Source organism: Desmodus rotundus, chromosome 8, assembly GCF_022682495.2.
Source record: "Desmodus rotundus isolate HL8 chromosome 8, HLdesRot8A.1, whole genome shotgun sequence".
Taxonomy (NCBI): domain Eukaryota; kingdom Metazoa; phylum Chordata; class Mammalia; order Chiroptera; family Phyllostomidae; genus Desmodus; species Desmodus rotundus.
This window is the reverse complement of record NC_071394.1, coordinates 120,558,447-120,576,574: the sequence shown is the minus strand read 5'-3', so window position 1 is coordinate 120,576,574 and position 18,128 is coordinate 120,558,447. Positions and strand designations below refer to the sequence as shown.

Genomic DNA, 18,128 nt, shown 5'->3' with positions numbered 1-18,128 from the left:
ACGGCTTAGCAATTCAGCTCCCCACGGAGAGAACCCAAGAAGCTATTCGACACCTGTAAGCGCCCTGCTTGGTGTGGATTTCACGAGCCGCAGGGCCTTTGATTCTTGTGATTCTTGCATGGTCATTTTTTTCAATAAGGTGAGGTGGACCAAGCTCTCAGAAGGCTGAAAATAATGTAGACAGAAAGTTCAGAGGACTTTGCGCACATGTCTGTGAGTTGATTAATGACGGGACGCACAAAACAAAACGTGTTCCTTCCCCGTCCCTCCTGTTACCTTGAACTCCGAAAAGTGGCCTCAGCCATGGCACTGGGGCATTGCTGTGACATGATCTGGGGCAGATGTAGGGCAGGGTTATAAAAGAGGCGCAGACAAACCCCTGTAAAACTTTTGGTGGCCATGGAAGGTGGAGGCCGTACAGGCCACCTGCCACACGGGATGGTGAGTGGAGCTTCTGCCAGGAGACCCCAGTGTCATAAATGCACAGGAGGGAGCCGGTGTGCGGACGGAAATCCTCAGACCAGACGAGAAGAAGGGAGGGAAGTAGATCTGACAGCTTGTTGTTGCTGCAGCTTCCTTAGCAAAGATAGGATCGAATTGGGGTTTATTTAAAAAGAGACAAATGCTGATGTATACCCAAGATGTTTGTTCTTGCTGTATTTAATCTGTTGGCAGAGCAAGGAAGAAGTTATATTTGGGTAAACACTGCTGCAGGTGGTAGCCATTGCTGGCAGAGCAAGCCCGTAAACTGGATACTGAGAACGAACCATGAGAAACCAGTGCCGTCTTGGCAGCGCACCCTCTGCAGGGGCCTCAGCTGTGTTTTCTTAGAAACACAGACCATCTTTGTCAACAGAGCTTTGAACACCCACTCAGAGAGGGGGGTCAGCGAGCAGGAGGTGTAACTGGCCGTCACACTCCAGTTCCTTAGAAAAGGGTCACACAGGTCCTTCCCGGAAAGCTGCTCAGTGAGTTTTGCTAAACAGAACCGCAAACTGGGCTGAAAACATGGAGCATAAATAGTCCTCGGGTAAAGTGGTCTACAGAGAAAGGGTTGGGATGGCCCCACAAAGCTATGGGCTGCTCAGTGGAGTCGCCTGGAGAGTCTGGGACCCACCTGAGACTCATGAAAGCTGAGTCTCTGACACGGGGGCAAGTCCTTGGCATTGTTTCAAAAGCCTTTCAGGTGGTTGCAGTATAACGCTCAGGGGAGGAAGTAGTGGTAGGGAGCAGTGCTTTTCAAACTTTAATGCGCCTGCGAATCACCAGGGGATCTCCTTAACTCCAGAGTTCAGCTCAGGCAGGTCTGGGGAGGGCTGGAGCGCATACATTCTAACGAGCTTCAGGCTGAGGCTGTGCATCCGAGGGCTGCACTTACGAGGCAAGGGTGCCTAGGCCTAGCGCTTTCCTTGTGGGAGTGGAGCTAAGAGCTCTCACCCGTAAAGCACAGTTCAAAGCCAGTGAAAAACCTTGTTATCACTTTGGTTATAAAGCCTTATCACGTGTGGGAAGAGGATAGGAGTAAGCAATCAGATCCGATGGACAGAAATGGGAAAAACAAATTTCAACTTTAGTTACGTTTTAGTTACTTCGGCTGATGCATCGGTAAACAAAATGTGGTATAGCCCTACGATGGACTATATTCAGCCATAAAAAGGAATAAAGTTCCGATGCATACTACAGCATGCATAAACCGGGAAAATATTATGCTAAGTAGAAGTCACAAAAGACCACATGTTATATAATTCCATTTACATGAAATGTCCAGAATAGGCATACTCATACAGGCAGAGGGTAGATACGTGGTTGCTTAGGAGGGATGATGGAACAAAGGAATGATATCTAATGGGTACAGGGAATTTTTTTTGAGGTTGTGAAAATGCTCTAAAATTGACTGTACTAAAAACAATTGACTTGCACACATTTTTAAAATGGGTGAATTATATGATATGAGAACTATATCTCAATAAAGCTGTTAGAAGTCCCTGGAAGGAGGTCTCTGCAGTGCACATGAACAGCCAAACATATTAAAGAAAACATTCTTTATGCGTTGTATATAAATATCCATTAGATTCTTTATATATTCTCCTCAGGTATTGTATGGGCATATATGATTTATAGAATTCTAAATATAAAGTATAAAGACTATCTAGAGATTTGTAGGAGCAGCACCATGTTTTGTTTTCAAGACAAACAACCCAACAGGAAAATAAACAGAGGATATGCCCCGACGGTTCACAGCAGAGGAAACGGGAAGAGCCGATGGAAATAGGCCAACCCTGTTTGGAGATCAGCAAAATAAACATTCAAATATCAAGCAAATGCCATTTTAGACCCGCCAGATTGGCAAAAAAAAAACAAAAACAAAAACAAAAACAAACCCTACATAAATTACTATGATATTAAGTGATGGCAAGTGGAGAATGAGAGTTCTCATATGTGGTTGGTGGGAGAGTAGACTGGTCCAAAATCTTTGGAAAGCAATTTAGCAATATTTCAAGAAATGTGCTGTGTATGACTTGCTAGCACATACGTGTGAGGAGGTCTCATCCATGTATTTTGGAGGCACACATAGGAATATTTTCCATCATTTTCTTTGTTAGTAAACATCTTCAACCTATATGTCATCAAGAGGGAAACGGGTAACTATATATATTGGGGTTTATTCATATAATGGAAAATTAGACAGCAGTTAAAAATAAATAAACTTGAGCCACTAAATGTAATATACATATTTAAATGATTCCTATTATTTCCTAGAAGGGAGACTAAAGAGAGCAAAAGTTCAGGAGAAAGTCACGTTGGCAAATATGTATCCATATTTCTGGGACCTGTGACACCGTCACTTCTGCCACATTGCATTGGCAAAATGAGTCCCAAGGCCAAGCCCTACCCCAGGGGCTGGAGATGGACTGTAAAGTCTCATGGCTAAAGATGTCCTTTGGGGAGGGGTGAAGAACTGGGCCGTGATGGGACTCTCCCACATAGCCGTGTCTTTGTTATTGATACCTCATCAATGTTATTGCTTCAGGAACCACCTGGAAGCAGCCCCTCACTGTCAGGTCTCGGCTGGGCACTGGGGACACGCACGTATTTGCAGAACCACCTGGCTCAGGGAGATAGTCTCGCTGTGAAGACAAGACACGTGCACAGAAAGATCAGTAACTCTCAACCGGAAGAGAGAAAAGTAGGGGTTAGCAGCCACTCTGGTAAGCAGAGGTGGCTTAGAGAAAGGTATGTGGTAGCCAGGCCTCTGTGCCTTCATCAAGTGGGACTAATGTCACCTGCCTTGACAATGACATGTTATGGGAAAGTGTCTGGCACATAGTAGTCTCTCAATAAATATTAACCAGCTAGAAATTTCTAACCCTGACCTTCCTCCACACCCTATGTACTCTCAGCCTCTGCCACACTGTCCTTTCCCCTCTCACGCACTAGGCCTGCCACCGTGGCATGGTTTTGCCATGTGCTATTGCCTTCACTTGGGAGACTTCTCCCTCCCCTATTCACTTCTGCTGCATCCTGGTTCAAGGCGCACTTCTGCAGGGAAGCCCTCCTTGACTTCCCTGGCTAGGTCAATGTCGTAGTCGCAAACTCTCTTAGCACATTATATGCCCTCCATGAGTATCTGTTGAATCAAGGAGGTTGGTTGCGTTACCTTTGTGCAGGGCTGCCCTCAGGTGACTCCTCTGGGCATTGCAACAATTGCTTTTTAAACAGGCCAGGGCTTTCAGGCTTCTGTGAGGGCAGAAGCAAATGAGTACGGGCCCAACAGGTGCATGACAAGGTGCTCAGCATCACTAGTCATCAGTGAGCTGTCACTTCACACCTGTTAGGATGGCTGTTCCCAAAAAGTCAATAGGTAACAAGTGTCAGCAAGGATGTGGAGGAAAGGGAACCCTTGTGCACTGTTGGTGGGAATGTAAAGAGGGGCAGCCGTTGTGAAAACCAGCATGGAGGTTCCTCAAAAAGTTAAAGTAGAACTACCGTAGGATCCTGGAATCTCACTGCTGCGTCGATCTCCAGAGGAAACGGAATCAGTATCTCAGAGAAATATCTGCATTCCCAGGTTCATGGTGGCATTATTTGCAAAGCCAATGTATGGAAACCTACGTGTCTGCCAATGAATGAATGGACAAATAAAATGTATTTCCTCTCCCAATATACACACAACAGAAGGGAAACAAAGGAAATCCTGCCATTTGTGAAAACGTGAATGAACCTGGAGGACATTATGCTAAGTGAAATAAGCCAGTCAGAGAAAGACAAATACGATATGATCTCCCTTATATGTGGAATCTAAACAAGGTGAACTGGTAGAGTCAGAGAGACAACTAGTGACAGCCAGGGGCTGGGGGTGGGGCTCGGGCTGGGGGTGGGGCTGGGGAATGGAAACATGTTGGTCAGAAGATACAAACTCTCAGCTGTAAGTTCTCAGACCTAATGTACATCCCGGTGACTCTAGTTAATAACACTGTATTGTATCTTGAAATTTGCTAAAAGAATAGGTCTTCAGGGTTCTTACCACCACTACTACAACAGAAAGGTAAATGTGAGTGACGAATGGCTTGTGGTAGTCATGTCACAACGTAGGCATATGTCACCATCACATTTCCCTGTTCTGTCTGTGCAGTTTTAATTTGCCAATTAAGCCTCAGTAAAGCTGGCAAGAACAGGAGAACGGGGCCCTAAGTGAGTAAATCCTGAGGAATATGTACGAGATTTATCAGCCCCCCCCATCCCCCGAAGCGCAATGGGAGCTTCTGTCCGGACCTCACCCTGGGTACGTCAGCCTTCACTAGGCCCCACACACCCCCACTCCTCCTGCCTCACAGGTGCCTCCTTCACTCTGCTCTGGCTCCATAACTGCCTCATTCCTTTCTGATCTGTGGACCAGACTGTTCTCTTGCCTCTGGACATCTCCCTTTGAAGGGAACTAGCCATTCAAGCCAAATATGGGTGTCCTTTTCTCCCTGGGTACTTTCCATCTTGAAGTTCCCTAATGTGTTCAGGGAACTGTGAAAAGCAAATTACTTGTTTTCTGACTTCTCTCAAAACCTGATACTATTTATAGGTAAGAAAATTGAAGCCTTGAGAGGTAACTTGCCCCAAGTCACACAGGTTCAACATTTGAATCCCCACCTGATTCCAAAATCCTGAAACTGAGTGTGAACTCATTTTAAGGGGCCAGAAGTCTTTGCAACTTGAGGGCAAGAAACTCTCTTTAAGAAAAAGAATGTGGCCACCCTGGCTGGTGTGGCTCAGTGGATTGAGCACCGGCCTGTGAACCGAAAGGTCGCCAGTTCGATTCCCTGTCAGAGCACATGCCTGGCTTTCTGGTCGGGTCCCCAGATGGGGGTATGAGAGAGGCAACCCACCGATGTTTCCCTCTCTCTGTCTCCCTCCCTTCCCTTCTCTCTAAAAATAAATAAATAAAATCTTAAAAAAAAAAGAAAGCAAGCAAGCAAGAAAAAGAATATGGCCTTAACTGGGTGCCTCAGTTGGTTAGAGCGTAGTCCTGATACACCAAGGTGGCTGGTCAGGGCACATAGGAGAATCACCCAATGAATGCATAAATAAGTGGAATGACAAATTGATGTCTCTCTCTCTCAAATCAATAAACAACAATTTAAGGAGAGAATATGAATTGAAGAAAACAAAGGTAGGTATAGGGCCTTAGAAGGCACTTCTATAAGTCAGGGTCTTGAAGCTTAAATTTCCTTAGCTTCATGCCAAAATGGTCTCTAAATGAACGGGGAAACCAGAGGGAAAATTAGGATGTGAAGAGGTTTTTATTTTCAATGTCTATCACCCTATTTGCTGAAACTTCTTTAAAGCATGACAGTTCCCTCCTTTAGAAGTTGTATTTCCCAGGTTCGTTCCTGCGGTCTTTCCTGAGAGCAAAGAGAAAGCGGCAGGCGGTGTCGCTTTTGTCAGGATGTCTGCGCCAGGATGAGGAAGAGAAGACAGAAGCTGAGCGAAGACAGACAGAATGGCTGCCCAACATCCGGGAAGGGGAAAAGATGCAGAAGTAACAAAGCCCAATCAGACGTCCACATGGACGGAGGGCAGAGTGAGAGTAAATTCGCTGTACGTCAAAATTTGTGGTTGGTGTTGAATTAAAAAGTCAAAATAAAATCTAGACTCTTGACAACTGCCAAGCAAAAACTCAGCTTCTTACATAAGAAACACGTGACCTAAAAACTCCACCAAAAAGTCCCAGTAAGAATGATGTCATTTCTTTGCAGGCTGCCAACTAAGAAAAAGTCATTCCCAAAGAGTGACCCCTAGTGGACAGGAGGGTCATAGGTCACCTGAACCTGGAATTTCCTCAGACAAGCATCTTACCCCCTCTGTCAGCTTGTGTTTTTGGAAGAGCCGTCTGGGGTTTTGCTTAAATGGTGTTTTGGAGTGTTGTTGTTGTCTTTTAATATTATTCATGTTTCTGGTTTCGATATTCCTTGCAAACCTCTCCCTCACATGACCCATTTTTGTGCCCATGCAAACTTTCAGCACCACCAAGAATTACCACTACTAGTAACATGGCTGCTTTAACAAAATTGTAGCTTTGAATAATAAAATTTTACTTTTTACCATGGAACTGTTAGGATAGTCTTCTAAATTCTCGATAGACAGAAAGTTCACACTTCTTGAATTTATTGGTTCGATTTGGGCCTCTGATTATTGCAAAGGAACCCCTACCCTAATAGAGGTTACAGAAGTAATTAGGAAAATAAATTGAGGTCAGACGTGTACATTGCTGCCACCTTCTGAAGGTTAATTTTGCAGTGTCTGTTAAAACATAAAACACATTTATCTGTGATCCAGCACATCCCCTTGTAGGATTTTTATCTTCTAGATTTACTCATAAGTGAGCAGAGGTGCACGTGTAATTTTTACTAATGTTTACTTTAGCAATTATTTTAATAAGAGAAATATAGAAAACAACCAGAGAGAAATGACCTATTACATCTGACAGGAGTTCCAGGAGAGAGGAGAGGAAGAGATAATTTTTGAAAAAATAAAGGCTGAAATTTGTCCAGAATTAATGGTATGCAATCAATTGTATATTATTTTCTTAACATATTTCCATTAAAATTTGCCAGATAGTCTTGATAACTTTTTCTGACTACATATAAACTAGGTCACTGGCAAACAATTGTTTTTAATATAAACAATTATAATGTTTAATATCTGTGAATAATATCTGGGAATAATATCTGGGAATAATATCTGTGCTGTCCAGCTCATAGGATTCCTGTGAAGGTCAGTGAAAAGCAGGAAATCAACATATTGAAGGAGAAAAACTATGATAGATATTAATAGCTGTTGGTGGCAGAGATAATGCTGTGTGCCCATGAGATTAAATTTTTTTTTTTTCTGAGATACACAGCTAAACTACATTTCCCAGCCTCCCCAGCAGGTCTGGCCAATTATATGGGAAAGAAGAAACACCACTTCCAGGGGTTATGTTCTGTTTGATTCTTCCCTTTTCCCCTGTGTGCTGACTGGATATCAATTTCCGGGATGACCTGGAAGCCATATGTTGGACATGGTAGAGGCTCTTGGAGCCTGGATTCCTATGTGACTCTATGGAGAGAATGCGCATCCCCTGACAACACCACCTTCTGAGTCCACACTGGACTATGGTAGCATAAAAGTTGCTATATCACGCCACTGAGATTTAAATGTTATTTGTTACAGCAGCTAGCATAACTCACCCTAAGTCATTGCTAAAAAGGTGTTTGAGCAGTTAAGGACAAGAAATGGAACTTGCAAAAATATGAAGAGATTTGGGAGGACTTACTGATTAGTCGCTACAGCATTGCGTCTGGTTTGGCAGCCCTTGTCTGGACATAAGAGGCTGTGTTGGAATGTGCATGGGTACCCCTGTGGGTGCCTGTCTGTTCTGTTCCTCTCCAGGACTAAACAGTTAAGTCCAGACTTCATGTATATAATTGTCTCTCCTTCTTTGGAATTAACGCCAGCAAGGTCCATGATTTATAACATGTGCCTTTTAAACACTGGGGTGTCCTCAGGATGTCTTCAACATTTCAAAAGCTTCTGATTAGAAGTGTTAGAGTTTAGGGAAGTCCACACACCCGCTATCATTGCTGGAAGCCACGTCCAGCTGAAGTCAAAAGGAGTGGCTCTTTAGCTCCCCTTCCAAAACTAAGGAACGAAACAGCTCTGCATTTTACACGATGAGAATGAAACAGAGCCATTGGAAAAGTAGCTTGCTATTAAACTATTGCACCTTGTAATTTGTCAAATTGGTTGCCTAATAAAAGACAGATAAACAAGTGTCGCAAAGACATGGATGAAAGGGAACCCTGTGCACTGTTGGTGGGAACGTGAAAGGCTACAGCTGCTATGAAAAGCAGCATGGAAGTTCCCCCCCCAAATGAAAAACACAGCTACCATATGATCCAGCGCCCCCATTTCTGGGTGCATATCCAGAGGAAATGCAATCAGTGTCTTGAAGAGATATCTGCACTCCCACGTTCACGACAGCATCCTATACCATAGCCAAGACACGAAACAACCTGCACGTCTGTCAATGAATGAATGGATAAAGTGTGGCCTGTGTGTACACAATGGAGTATTACTCAGCCATAAAAAGGAAATCCTGCCATAGGTCACAACAGGGCTGAAACCGGAGGACATTATGCTAAGTGAAATAAGCCGGACAAAGACAAATACTGAGATCTCACTTATATGTGGAATCCAAAGCAGGTGAACCCATAGAAGCAGGGAGAATGGTGGTTGCCAGGGGTTGGGGCTGGGGGAGATGGAAAGATGTTGGTCAGAAATTTGGTTCTTTCTTCTGGAACTCCTAACAGAAGTAGAGTCTTCTTATCCTAGCCGCTACTTCTTAAGTTCTCAAATACTTTCTTTGCTGCTTTCTGTTAATATATTCAGATCTATTTATTTATTTTCCAGAGCTGAATATATAATATATTATATATTAATATAGGAATAGATCTTTGCTAATTTCATCTCCAGCTGTCAAATATATTCTTTAATCTGCCCGATGACATAATTACAATTATATCCATTTCTAGATATTCTAACAGGCTTGTTTATCAGTCCGTCTGGTTGGTTGTTTTTTTTTCCATAGCAATTTGCCCTTAATACTTTAATGCTCCTTCTTTGTCGTCATTTTTAAAATTACCTTTCAAGGCATGTATCATATTGCTCCATTAATTATCTGAAGCCCTAGGCACTTAATTCTTCTGTTTTAAAAATTCTATTTTCTTTCACCCATATTGAGTTTGTAATTATTTTATATATTTTGAGTGCATACTCGGTGTGACCTTATTCGTGGGACGTCTGTGCAGCCCGCATCCAGCGTGGATTATTGTAGTGTTTTGTGTTTGCTTCTGCTACGTCCTGGTATTACTGGCCCAAGTTCCAATTTTGATGGTAACTTTTTGCTCGTGGTTTCCTGGATACAAAAATTCAAACCCAAAGCCCGTGTGCGGTGCTGGACTCATGATTACGTATTTTCAGAGGAGACATTTTTCTCTGCCTGGAGTCCAGCTTCCTTGTTTCTGCCTATACGTGGGTTTCCTTATGCCATTTTGTCCCTGATAGCATAGCCCTTGGAGGGCCCTAGGTCCAGTGTAATCTTTACAACCTGAGCCGTTCGTCAGTAGAGAGAATTCCCACTTCCTGCGCTGGCAGCCACGGGGACACTGTGGCTTTACCACTCCGGCTGTCATGCGCCTATTTGTTTTGGGCTCCTGGGGACTTCACTCAAATTTTTTTTAGGAGAATAGTCCTGCATATAAAAAGACACTGGTTATATTTTCCTGGCTTTTCTAAGTATTTGGGGTGGGGCCGCGGTGGATTTCAAGTTCATGAGTCCACTGGCTGGCTGGAACTGGAAGGTCTCTACCCTACAAGTGTGTGTGTTTGCAGCGTTATTCATGGTGGCCTGGACACGGAAACAACCCCATCTGTCCTTTGGCAGATGATTGGATAAAGAACATGTGCTACGTATGTACAATGGAATACTACGCAGCCATGGGAAAAAAGATGAAACACTACCATTTGCGACAACATGGGCGGATCCTGAGCGTATCCTGCTAAGTGAATTAAGTCAGACGGGAAAGGACAAGAACTGCGTGATTTCACTCATATGCGGGATATAAAACTGAAAGCAATGAGTTAACCAACAAAATAAACAAACAAAACTCAGACACAGACAACAGTACAGTGGTTACTGGGGGTGGGGGAAGGGGGGTTGGGAGATGTTGGGAAAGCTCAGGGGGGATCAAAGACAAGGCGATGGAAGGAGAATGGACTTTGGGTGGTGAGCACACAGTGCAATGTAAAGATGACGTCTTACAGAATTGTACGCCTGAAATTTATATCATCTTACCCACCAATGCCACTCCAGCAGGCAATGGGAAGAAACACAGACAAATGGAAACAGGTGTTTGAAGACTGGAATTAGAGATGAGGCCTTTCTTTTAAAAATTGCCTTTTTATTATTGTTAATGCAGTACAATTCAGAAAAAAAAAAAAAAAAAAGAGCTGACCTAAATAAATAAAATCAGGAACTGATTTTTTAAAAAGATCAGATCAGCAGCACAGGTTCGAGGGGGTTAAATGTTTATTAAACCGAGCTTTTAAATTATATCCACCTACAGTCTGTAAACAAATACAGTACAGATGTAAGTAAAAGGCTCTTAGATTAAAGTTAATGGAAAAACTGTAGAACCCTTTGTACACTGGTACCTTGCCACTCCTTGGGCCACTGCCACGGGGCCTTGTCATAGCTGAATAGTTCAATAAAAAACCAGAAGGAGTTTAGCTCAACTCCACCTGCTACGACGGATTTCAAGACAGGTAGCTGTTCCACATTGCAATAGATGGGGTTACAGCAAGGCACCAGCATAGTTTTTACATTCACAGGTTGCTGAAATAGTACGAATTGGCTTCTCTTCGGGATGTCCCCCCCATTACCATCATTAGTAAGACATGATAGACCACAGGTGGTTACAAAAATAGATAACTCATAGAGTAATAAATATCTACAGGTAGTGGAGCCAAACTTATAAAATTTGCCTTTTTCCATAATGTGCAGAATATATGTATGTTCAAGAGGTACAGGCAGCAGACTTCAGAGAGGGAAGAGCATTGGTAATGAAAAACCACTCAAGTACAAACCCAGAGCAGGAAGCTGAGTGCAGATGAGAACATACAAGAGACAGAATTCCTCACCTCTGATGACCTTACTTAGTAGACACCACAATTGAAAACTTACAGTTCTGTATATGTATCTTAAAAGTAACACTTTGTTACCTAGGTACAAACTTTAAAAAGGATTAATCATGAGACAAGCAAAAATTGATTAACTTAATGGTGGCACAAAAATCAATAAAACTTGGAGCATTTTTGTGTGCTTCATATACTTCTGTGGATGGGGCTTTATAATGCCCCTGAAACATTTTGGATGAGTATTAAAAATTCCCACAAAAATCTATTCTACAGTCATTTCAGATATAGGGAAAAGAAGTCCCAAACTGGAAAATAAAAAAAGTCTACATCTCAGAGAGTGACTGAAAATCCAAGAATGTAGCAGTGACATCCGTATGTTCCCCTAACAGTTCATCAAGTGCTATGCAAGGGAACCTGCAGTGCGGCCCTGACGCCAGTCTCATCGGAGGAGATGCCATCATTCCCATTCCACTTCTAAACTAACAGCACTCATTCCCCACAATGTGCGTTTCAGCGAGGCTGTTCTTGTTGGTGTCACCGGAAAGCTGCATCGAAGCTTCACGGCAGACCTGCACTGTAAAGCTGAGAACTAACACGGCCACAGGTGCTTACTCCCCCCAATTTCGTACAGGGAGTGAAGGGTACGTGTGAGTTATCCTAAGGTCACCTCAGGCGAGAACAGTGTCCCCTGGACACTTTGGCAAGTTCCCTTGGTAAAAAAAAAAATCTCCATAATCTAATGTATTTGGAACTGGTGAGGGTAAATAAGCAGGTCCCACTGACACACTAACACACATTCTAGACCATCAAGATGCAGCTCTCCCCAAACTCGCTTGACCTTGCCAGGGAACACCCAGAACCACCCACCACTGGATCCCCCAGGACACTCGTTTCCTATGGAACATGGTTTGAGAAATGCCATTCTAAAGGACATTTTCTAAACAGCACTTCTACAACCGTGGTGAACACCAGAAGCACCTGGGAGGTGTGTCGAAGGACAGACCCCACACCCCACTTCACAGGTCTGTGGCAGGACCTGGGGACCTGCGCTGGATGGAGTGACAAACACATTTTGAGTCTAGACCAGCAATTTTCAACCGTGTGCCACAAGAATTTTTAGAAACATGCAATACCTGACTACACCCATTTTTTTTTTTGTCAAATCACCAAAAAAATACATTTTTTGGTATGCCGCAGAATTGTAGTCATTTGTTTATGTGTGCCGTGAGATGAAAAGGTTGAAAATTGCTGGTGTAGACAGCACCGCACGCAAACCTCAGCAGCAGGAAGCCCTCTCGTGGCCTCAGGAAAGGTTGCCCGTGGCCACTGGCCACACCCAATTAATTAGCTGGAGGCCAAACCAGCCTGGTGACACACGAGAAAGTCTCAGGGCACCTTGGTGGAGTGGGGGAGCACTGGACTTTGGATTCCTGGTTCTGCACCCCCCTTACCAGGTGAACAGGCACAGAGACAGCCTCCTCAGAGAGGAGTAACAGCGCCCCCTGTCAGAGGGCCTGCGAAGCACAAAGGAAATGCCTGCAGGGACGTGCTAACACACAACATCACACACATGTCGCTGATCTGGACCATGTGTCAGTCACAGCAGGCAAACCCCAGATGAGATTTCTGTCTTCTGCCACTGCGGAGCCGTTCTGAAAGCACATTCTAGCAGCTAATGAAGAGCAAAGAGGCTAAAAATGCAGAAAACTGCAGTGGGAGGAAGATGCCTAGTGGGTCACCTAAGTAAAAATACCTGATTGTTAAAAAGAGAAAAAAAAAGTCAACTCACAATCAAAGTCGTTAATTACGCTGGCTTTGAGAGAATGTTTAAAAGTTAGTCTGTTGATCTTTGAACACACTCGCTCTTTCATTCTACCACGTTATTAATGCTGGTTAAATTTTAACATCCAGATAATGAGGAAAAAATAATCCCTTCACTCAAGGACAAAGGAATTAGACCTAAGAAATTTAGCTGAGATAGCCCCCATCTTATAAGCTACCACAGTGGGGAAGTTTCAAAGTAATTTTTAAAAAGGTCTTTTAATTTTGGCTCATAAAAACATCCACAGAACGAGGAATGAACACACATTCACGTGTTCACATGTGTGCGTCTGTTGCTGCTCAGTACATCTTAGCCAATGATCTGCTCGAAATTTAAAGACCAACCTGTAAAAATTCATACACATCCGTGATGGGGTTACAGGCAAGCAAACATCTGGTTGCCAAGTCCCAGTTTCCACCCGAACCCAAAGGACTGATGGGAAAGGCAGAGCTCTGCCGGCCGCGCTGCAGGATCCTTTTTATGTATGCTCCGGATGGCTCTGCAGACAAGACAGCATCTCCTGAACGGGTCTGCCTTCGTAGCAGATCTGATACACTGCGGTAAACAATGGAAACCTGGGTGGGGGGAAGTGGGAAAAGACAAGTTAAGCCATCTGGTTTACTTCGTACAACGAGTTAAGATTTTCTGACATAACAGCCTGCGCGCTAGAGGGCTACCTGTGATCCCCTCCCGCATTCCTTTATTATCTGGTCTGCAGAGCGCCTCTGCACTGCTGGCCAAGACATCTTGGTAGGACCCACACCGTCCTGCCTGCCTAGCTGGAGTGCAGCGCCCGCACACTAGTCCGGTGGTAAACGTGCAGGTACTGTGGTCCTTCACAGGAGGAGTTGTGACTCGGGCTCTTGGTCAAATCTGAAAAGACTCTAAGTTTCTGTCACTATTTTATTTTATTTATTTACTGTTTTTCAATCCTTACCCAAGGACATTTTTTATTATTGATTTTGGAGAAAGAGGATGGGAGAAAAGAGGGGGAGAAATATTGATGTGAGAGGGAGACGTCGATCAGTTGCCTCTCGTTCACGACCTGACCAGGGATCAAACCCGCAACCTAGGTATGTGCCTGACGGGGAACTGAACCCACAGCTGAACCCACAACCTTTTGGTGCACAGGATGACACTCCAACCAACTGAGCCACCTGGCCAGGGCTTCTGTCACTCTTTGAAAAGCCCGGAGAATAAATTTTAAGTTGCAAGGAGGTACTGCTCTCTCTTCTCCAGAAAGGATGGAGATGAGGCAGCCCACACATCACCGTAAATAACTCAGCCTGGAATGCTCCTGCGAGAATCAGCGTGGGGACCCACAATTAGCAGAGCACAGTCTCATGTCAGAAGCTGGATATATTTTGCCTTTTCTTTTAAGATGTGAACACGTATAAATGAAAGTTGGAAATGGGAGAGGGTGTGAAGGTGTGGGTTAATAATCCACTGTAAGAAAACATAACATTATCCCAGGTATAGCTGGCTCAGCAAGAATTATGGCAGGTATCATCCAGGAAATAAAAGTTAATTTCAATCAGGCTTTTAAACATGTGCACGCGTGCACACACGCAACCCAAAGCGAGCTTGACAGGATCATGAGTCTTAGAGGCCATCCTGAAAATTATCTAGTGAGAATCCTGTAATGACAGCTTAGGTCGTGTGTCTTTATGACAGCCTGTCATTGTGGGGTTTTAAAGGTTCAGAATGTGTTGTTATCCTTTGGAGTCAGGTAGACTTAATCAAATCTGACTCTGCAGCCTATTAGCCCTGGGGAAGTCTCACAATCTCTCTGGCACACGGTGGGTGTGCAATGAAAAACAGCTTATAAATGCAGCCACCAACGGCCACCAGGTCCTAGGCTGTGAGCTCCAGGAGGACAGGGCCAAGTCTGTTTTGTTCGCCTTTGCTTTCTGGGGCCTGACAGAGCACACAGCAGGGGGCAGGTGCTCAGTATGTATTTGCTGAATGAATTCTTGTGAATGAGAGCCAGGGCTTGGAGATTTTGGCCCCTTCCATTGTATTTCTATGGCTTCGTTTCTGTTCCTAGGATGAGGATGACTTGTACGTTTCCAAAGCAGGGTGGCAGGTAGTAAGTGGCTACCCAAAGCCATTCCCAACCCCCTTTCCCCTTACTGAGGTTGGAAATAGACTAATGCTCACTTTCTCAGCCTCTCTTTCACCTAAAACTAGCAAAGCAAGCAAATTCTAGCCACCAAGACATATACATCTGTTGAGAGTTTCTGGGGAAGATATTCCTCTCCTTGACAGGAACTGGAGGAAAAATCTGCTCCCCTAGACTTCTCTTGCAGCTGAGTACAACTGTGTAAGTACATGATGCTTGGAGCTCCTGCAGCCATCTTGAGGCTTCGAGAGAAGGACAATGGGATGAGTGAGACTCTACGAGTAAATGGGAGGCACTGAGCTGACACCAATACTGTCCTCTTCCAGATTCCTTGTTATGTGAGAAAAAATCACCCCATGGTTCACGGCATTTTTAACTGAGCATTGCTCTTGCAGCCCAAAGCACTCCCAACTTTCACAACCAGCATTTCCAAAATGCATTATTGATGGGATGCTTAGAGATAAGGAGTGTAAGGAGAAAGCGGGACTCCTGACTCTGGAGCTAACACTCAACCACTGGCTCTACTGCCCATCCAAATGCAATTTTCTATGATACAAAATGCTACAAGGCCAATTAGATCAGTTTGGGGAACTCTCTAAATAAGGTTAGAGTGAAAGGAGGACCAAAGGCAATATTTCACAGAAAAATATTGACATAAACCAATCAATCAGCAATCCCACCAATGGACACCAAGGGCTCATGATGTGTTTGGCGTCAACCAGATGCAGGAATGTGAAGTGTTGTAAACAGGGCCTCAGCCCTCAAGGAGCTTACAACGTTGCTGTGAGCTACCTCGTATCCCTCAAACAGGGAAGTCCTACCCCTCGTGCCTAGGCTGTGGCTGTATTTGAAGTTAAGGCCCTTAAGGAGGTCATTAAGTTAAAATGGTTCATTAGGGTGGGCCCTCAACCAGTATGGCTGGGGTCCTCCCACGACAACGCTGCCAACACCTTGATCTTAGACTTCTAGCCTCCAGAACTGTGAGAGGTACGTTTCCGCTGTGCAAGCCACGCAGTCTGTGGTGTTTTGTTACGGCAGCCCGAGCCAACTACCACAAATACCTTATGCTCACACATAAAGATGCATGGACAAGGGAATCTGATAAAGCAAATTCTGTCATAGCAGGAAGGCCCAGACAACTTTACCATCTGTCAGGAGGAGACGGGTTCTCCCCTACAGTGGAATGTTCCACAGCCATTGAGTCTCTAGATGCAGACATAAAATAATCTTCAAAATGCATTCTAAAGGAATGCCTCTGCATTTGATCACTCGAGGGAGAAGGGCCCAGGGCAACCATCTGATCTACCCATTTGATTTTGGGCCTAAAGAGATAGGGGCACAGAACAGCTAAACCTATGCCCTGCGTATGACCACACGGCTAGTAAGACACAGGGTGGCCTTGAATGCTGCCTCCTGCTCACTGCTCTTTCCATTGCAATGGAAATGGGGTGGGAGGAGCAAAGGAAACAGGAGGACCAGAGTAGTGACGGCTGGAATGAAAAAAGGAAAAAAATCAAGGCAGGAGGTGGTATAAAGGGAGAAATGTTAGAACGCGGCTCTGCCTGTGCAGGTGGGGGAGGCAGGGGCAGGGGAGAGGGAGTCCCGCTGGGCTCTACCGTCTGGCCTGGGAGAAGTGGGGTGCTCCCTCCAGAGGCTCGTTAAGCACAGGTGGAGCCTGTCCGATTTCTAATCAGAAGGAAGAAAATGGGACATGACTGAGGAGAGGTGTCTGCTCAGAGCCATGTTCACCTGCTGATGACACCTGCTCTTTAATACCGGCAGGTCCGGATCCCAGAAAGCCGGTTCCATCTGTACCCTCCTGAAGTGAAACAACGAATACAGACCGCCAGCCGCCTTGTGGATTCATAAGCTATCAGACGCACCCCTTGGTAGCACGCAGGTACCACTTTAAAACTGTGATTGGCAGATACTAACCATCACCAAAGACCCAGGTATTTTTTTTTAAGAGTTTAAACAAATCCTGATAAAGACTTAATGGTTGTTGAAGTAGGCCAGCCACACACAAATGCATCACTGTCTGCTGTTAAATATGTGAAAGACCATGCGTGTCAGAGGTGTTTTCCTTTCGGTCACGATTTCAAGGTAATTCCCCTCCTCTGGAGGCTTGTTTATGACTTCCATCCCTGCCTGGCTGGTTTCAAAAGCCATTTCAGAAAAATAAAATGCAAATTAAAGGAGGAAGATAAATGCCCTGTCCTCCCTCATCTTCCACTTTCTTTGGGGAATTGCATGGCTCATCCATCCGCACTGGTTGGAAAGAGGAGTGCAGGGTGAGGTCAGGGCGCCAGGCTCGGACCAAGAGACACCTGGGCTGACCTGAGAGGGTGAAGGAGACGTGACCAGAGAGACACTGCCCATCACCCAGCTCCCTACTCTCCCAGGCAGCCAGACTTCCCCTCCCACAGAGTAATGCAGAGAGTGAAGGATACGCAGAACCCGCTGCAGAAGCATTCACTAGGTGGTGTAACTGGCATCACAATTATGGAGGAAGGCTCAACGAATCAGCAAGATGAAGGGCCAGGAGCAGCCTCAGAGAGTCGAGCAGTTTTTGTGGTGCTACAGGGCTTACTTCCTCGGTCGGGGGGCAAATCAAGCTGACCCAAGCCCACCTGAACATGTGACTGGCCTGGAAGGGCGGTGGAGGCCGGATGCACACATGCATGTGTGCGTCTGTCCGTCTGTCCGTCCACACGAGGACCAGCTGCAAAGGCTGCTCACGAAACCTAACACAGGCCGTTCCATTGCCAGGGGTACAATTCTGGGGAGATGTGTCTTTCCTTCTATTCTGAATTGCTTGGCAGCTCATTAACAAGATTTTATCTTTTTATAAAAACAGCAAAGCAAACACATGTTTTTAAATTTGCAACTTAAAACATGTAGCTCTTACCAAACAAATCAGAATCTTAAACTTCATATTTTATAACAGGAAGAACT

The 18,128-nt window shown here is 44.7% G+C and overlaps 1 protein-coding gene and 1 long non-coding RNA gene across 2 annotated transcripts in view; one reads left to right on the top strand and one right to left on the bottom strand.

Annotated features, from left to right (window-relative positions):
• LOC139441087 (uncharacterized) overlaps positions 1 to 17,195 on the top strand; it is a 51,838-nt gene extending 34,643 nt beyond the window's left edge. Inside the window, exon 5 of the long non-coding RNA XR_011651482.1 lies at positions 16,956 to 17,195. This is a non-coding gene — a long non-coding RNA (uncharacterized lncRNA). The remainder of the gene's footprint in view (positions 1 to 16,955) is intronic.
• The window catches only part of GPD1L (glycerol-3-phosphate dehydrogenase 1 like), a 38,523-nt gene continuing 30,998 nt past the window's right edge, over positions 10,604 to 18,128 (bottom strand). Inside the window, exon 8 of the mRNA XM_053930398.2 lies at positions 10,604 to 13,626. Within this exon, the coding sequence (XP_053786373.1) occupies positions 13,530 to 13,626 (97 nt within the window). The 3' untranslated portion in view covers positions 10,604 to 13,529. The remainder of the gene's footprint in view (positions 13,627 to 18,128) is intronic.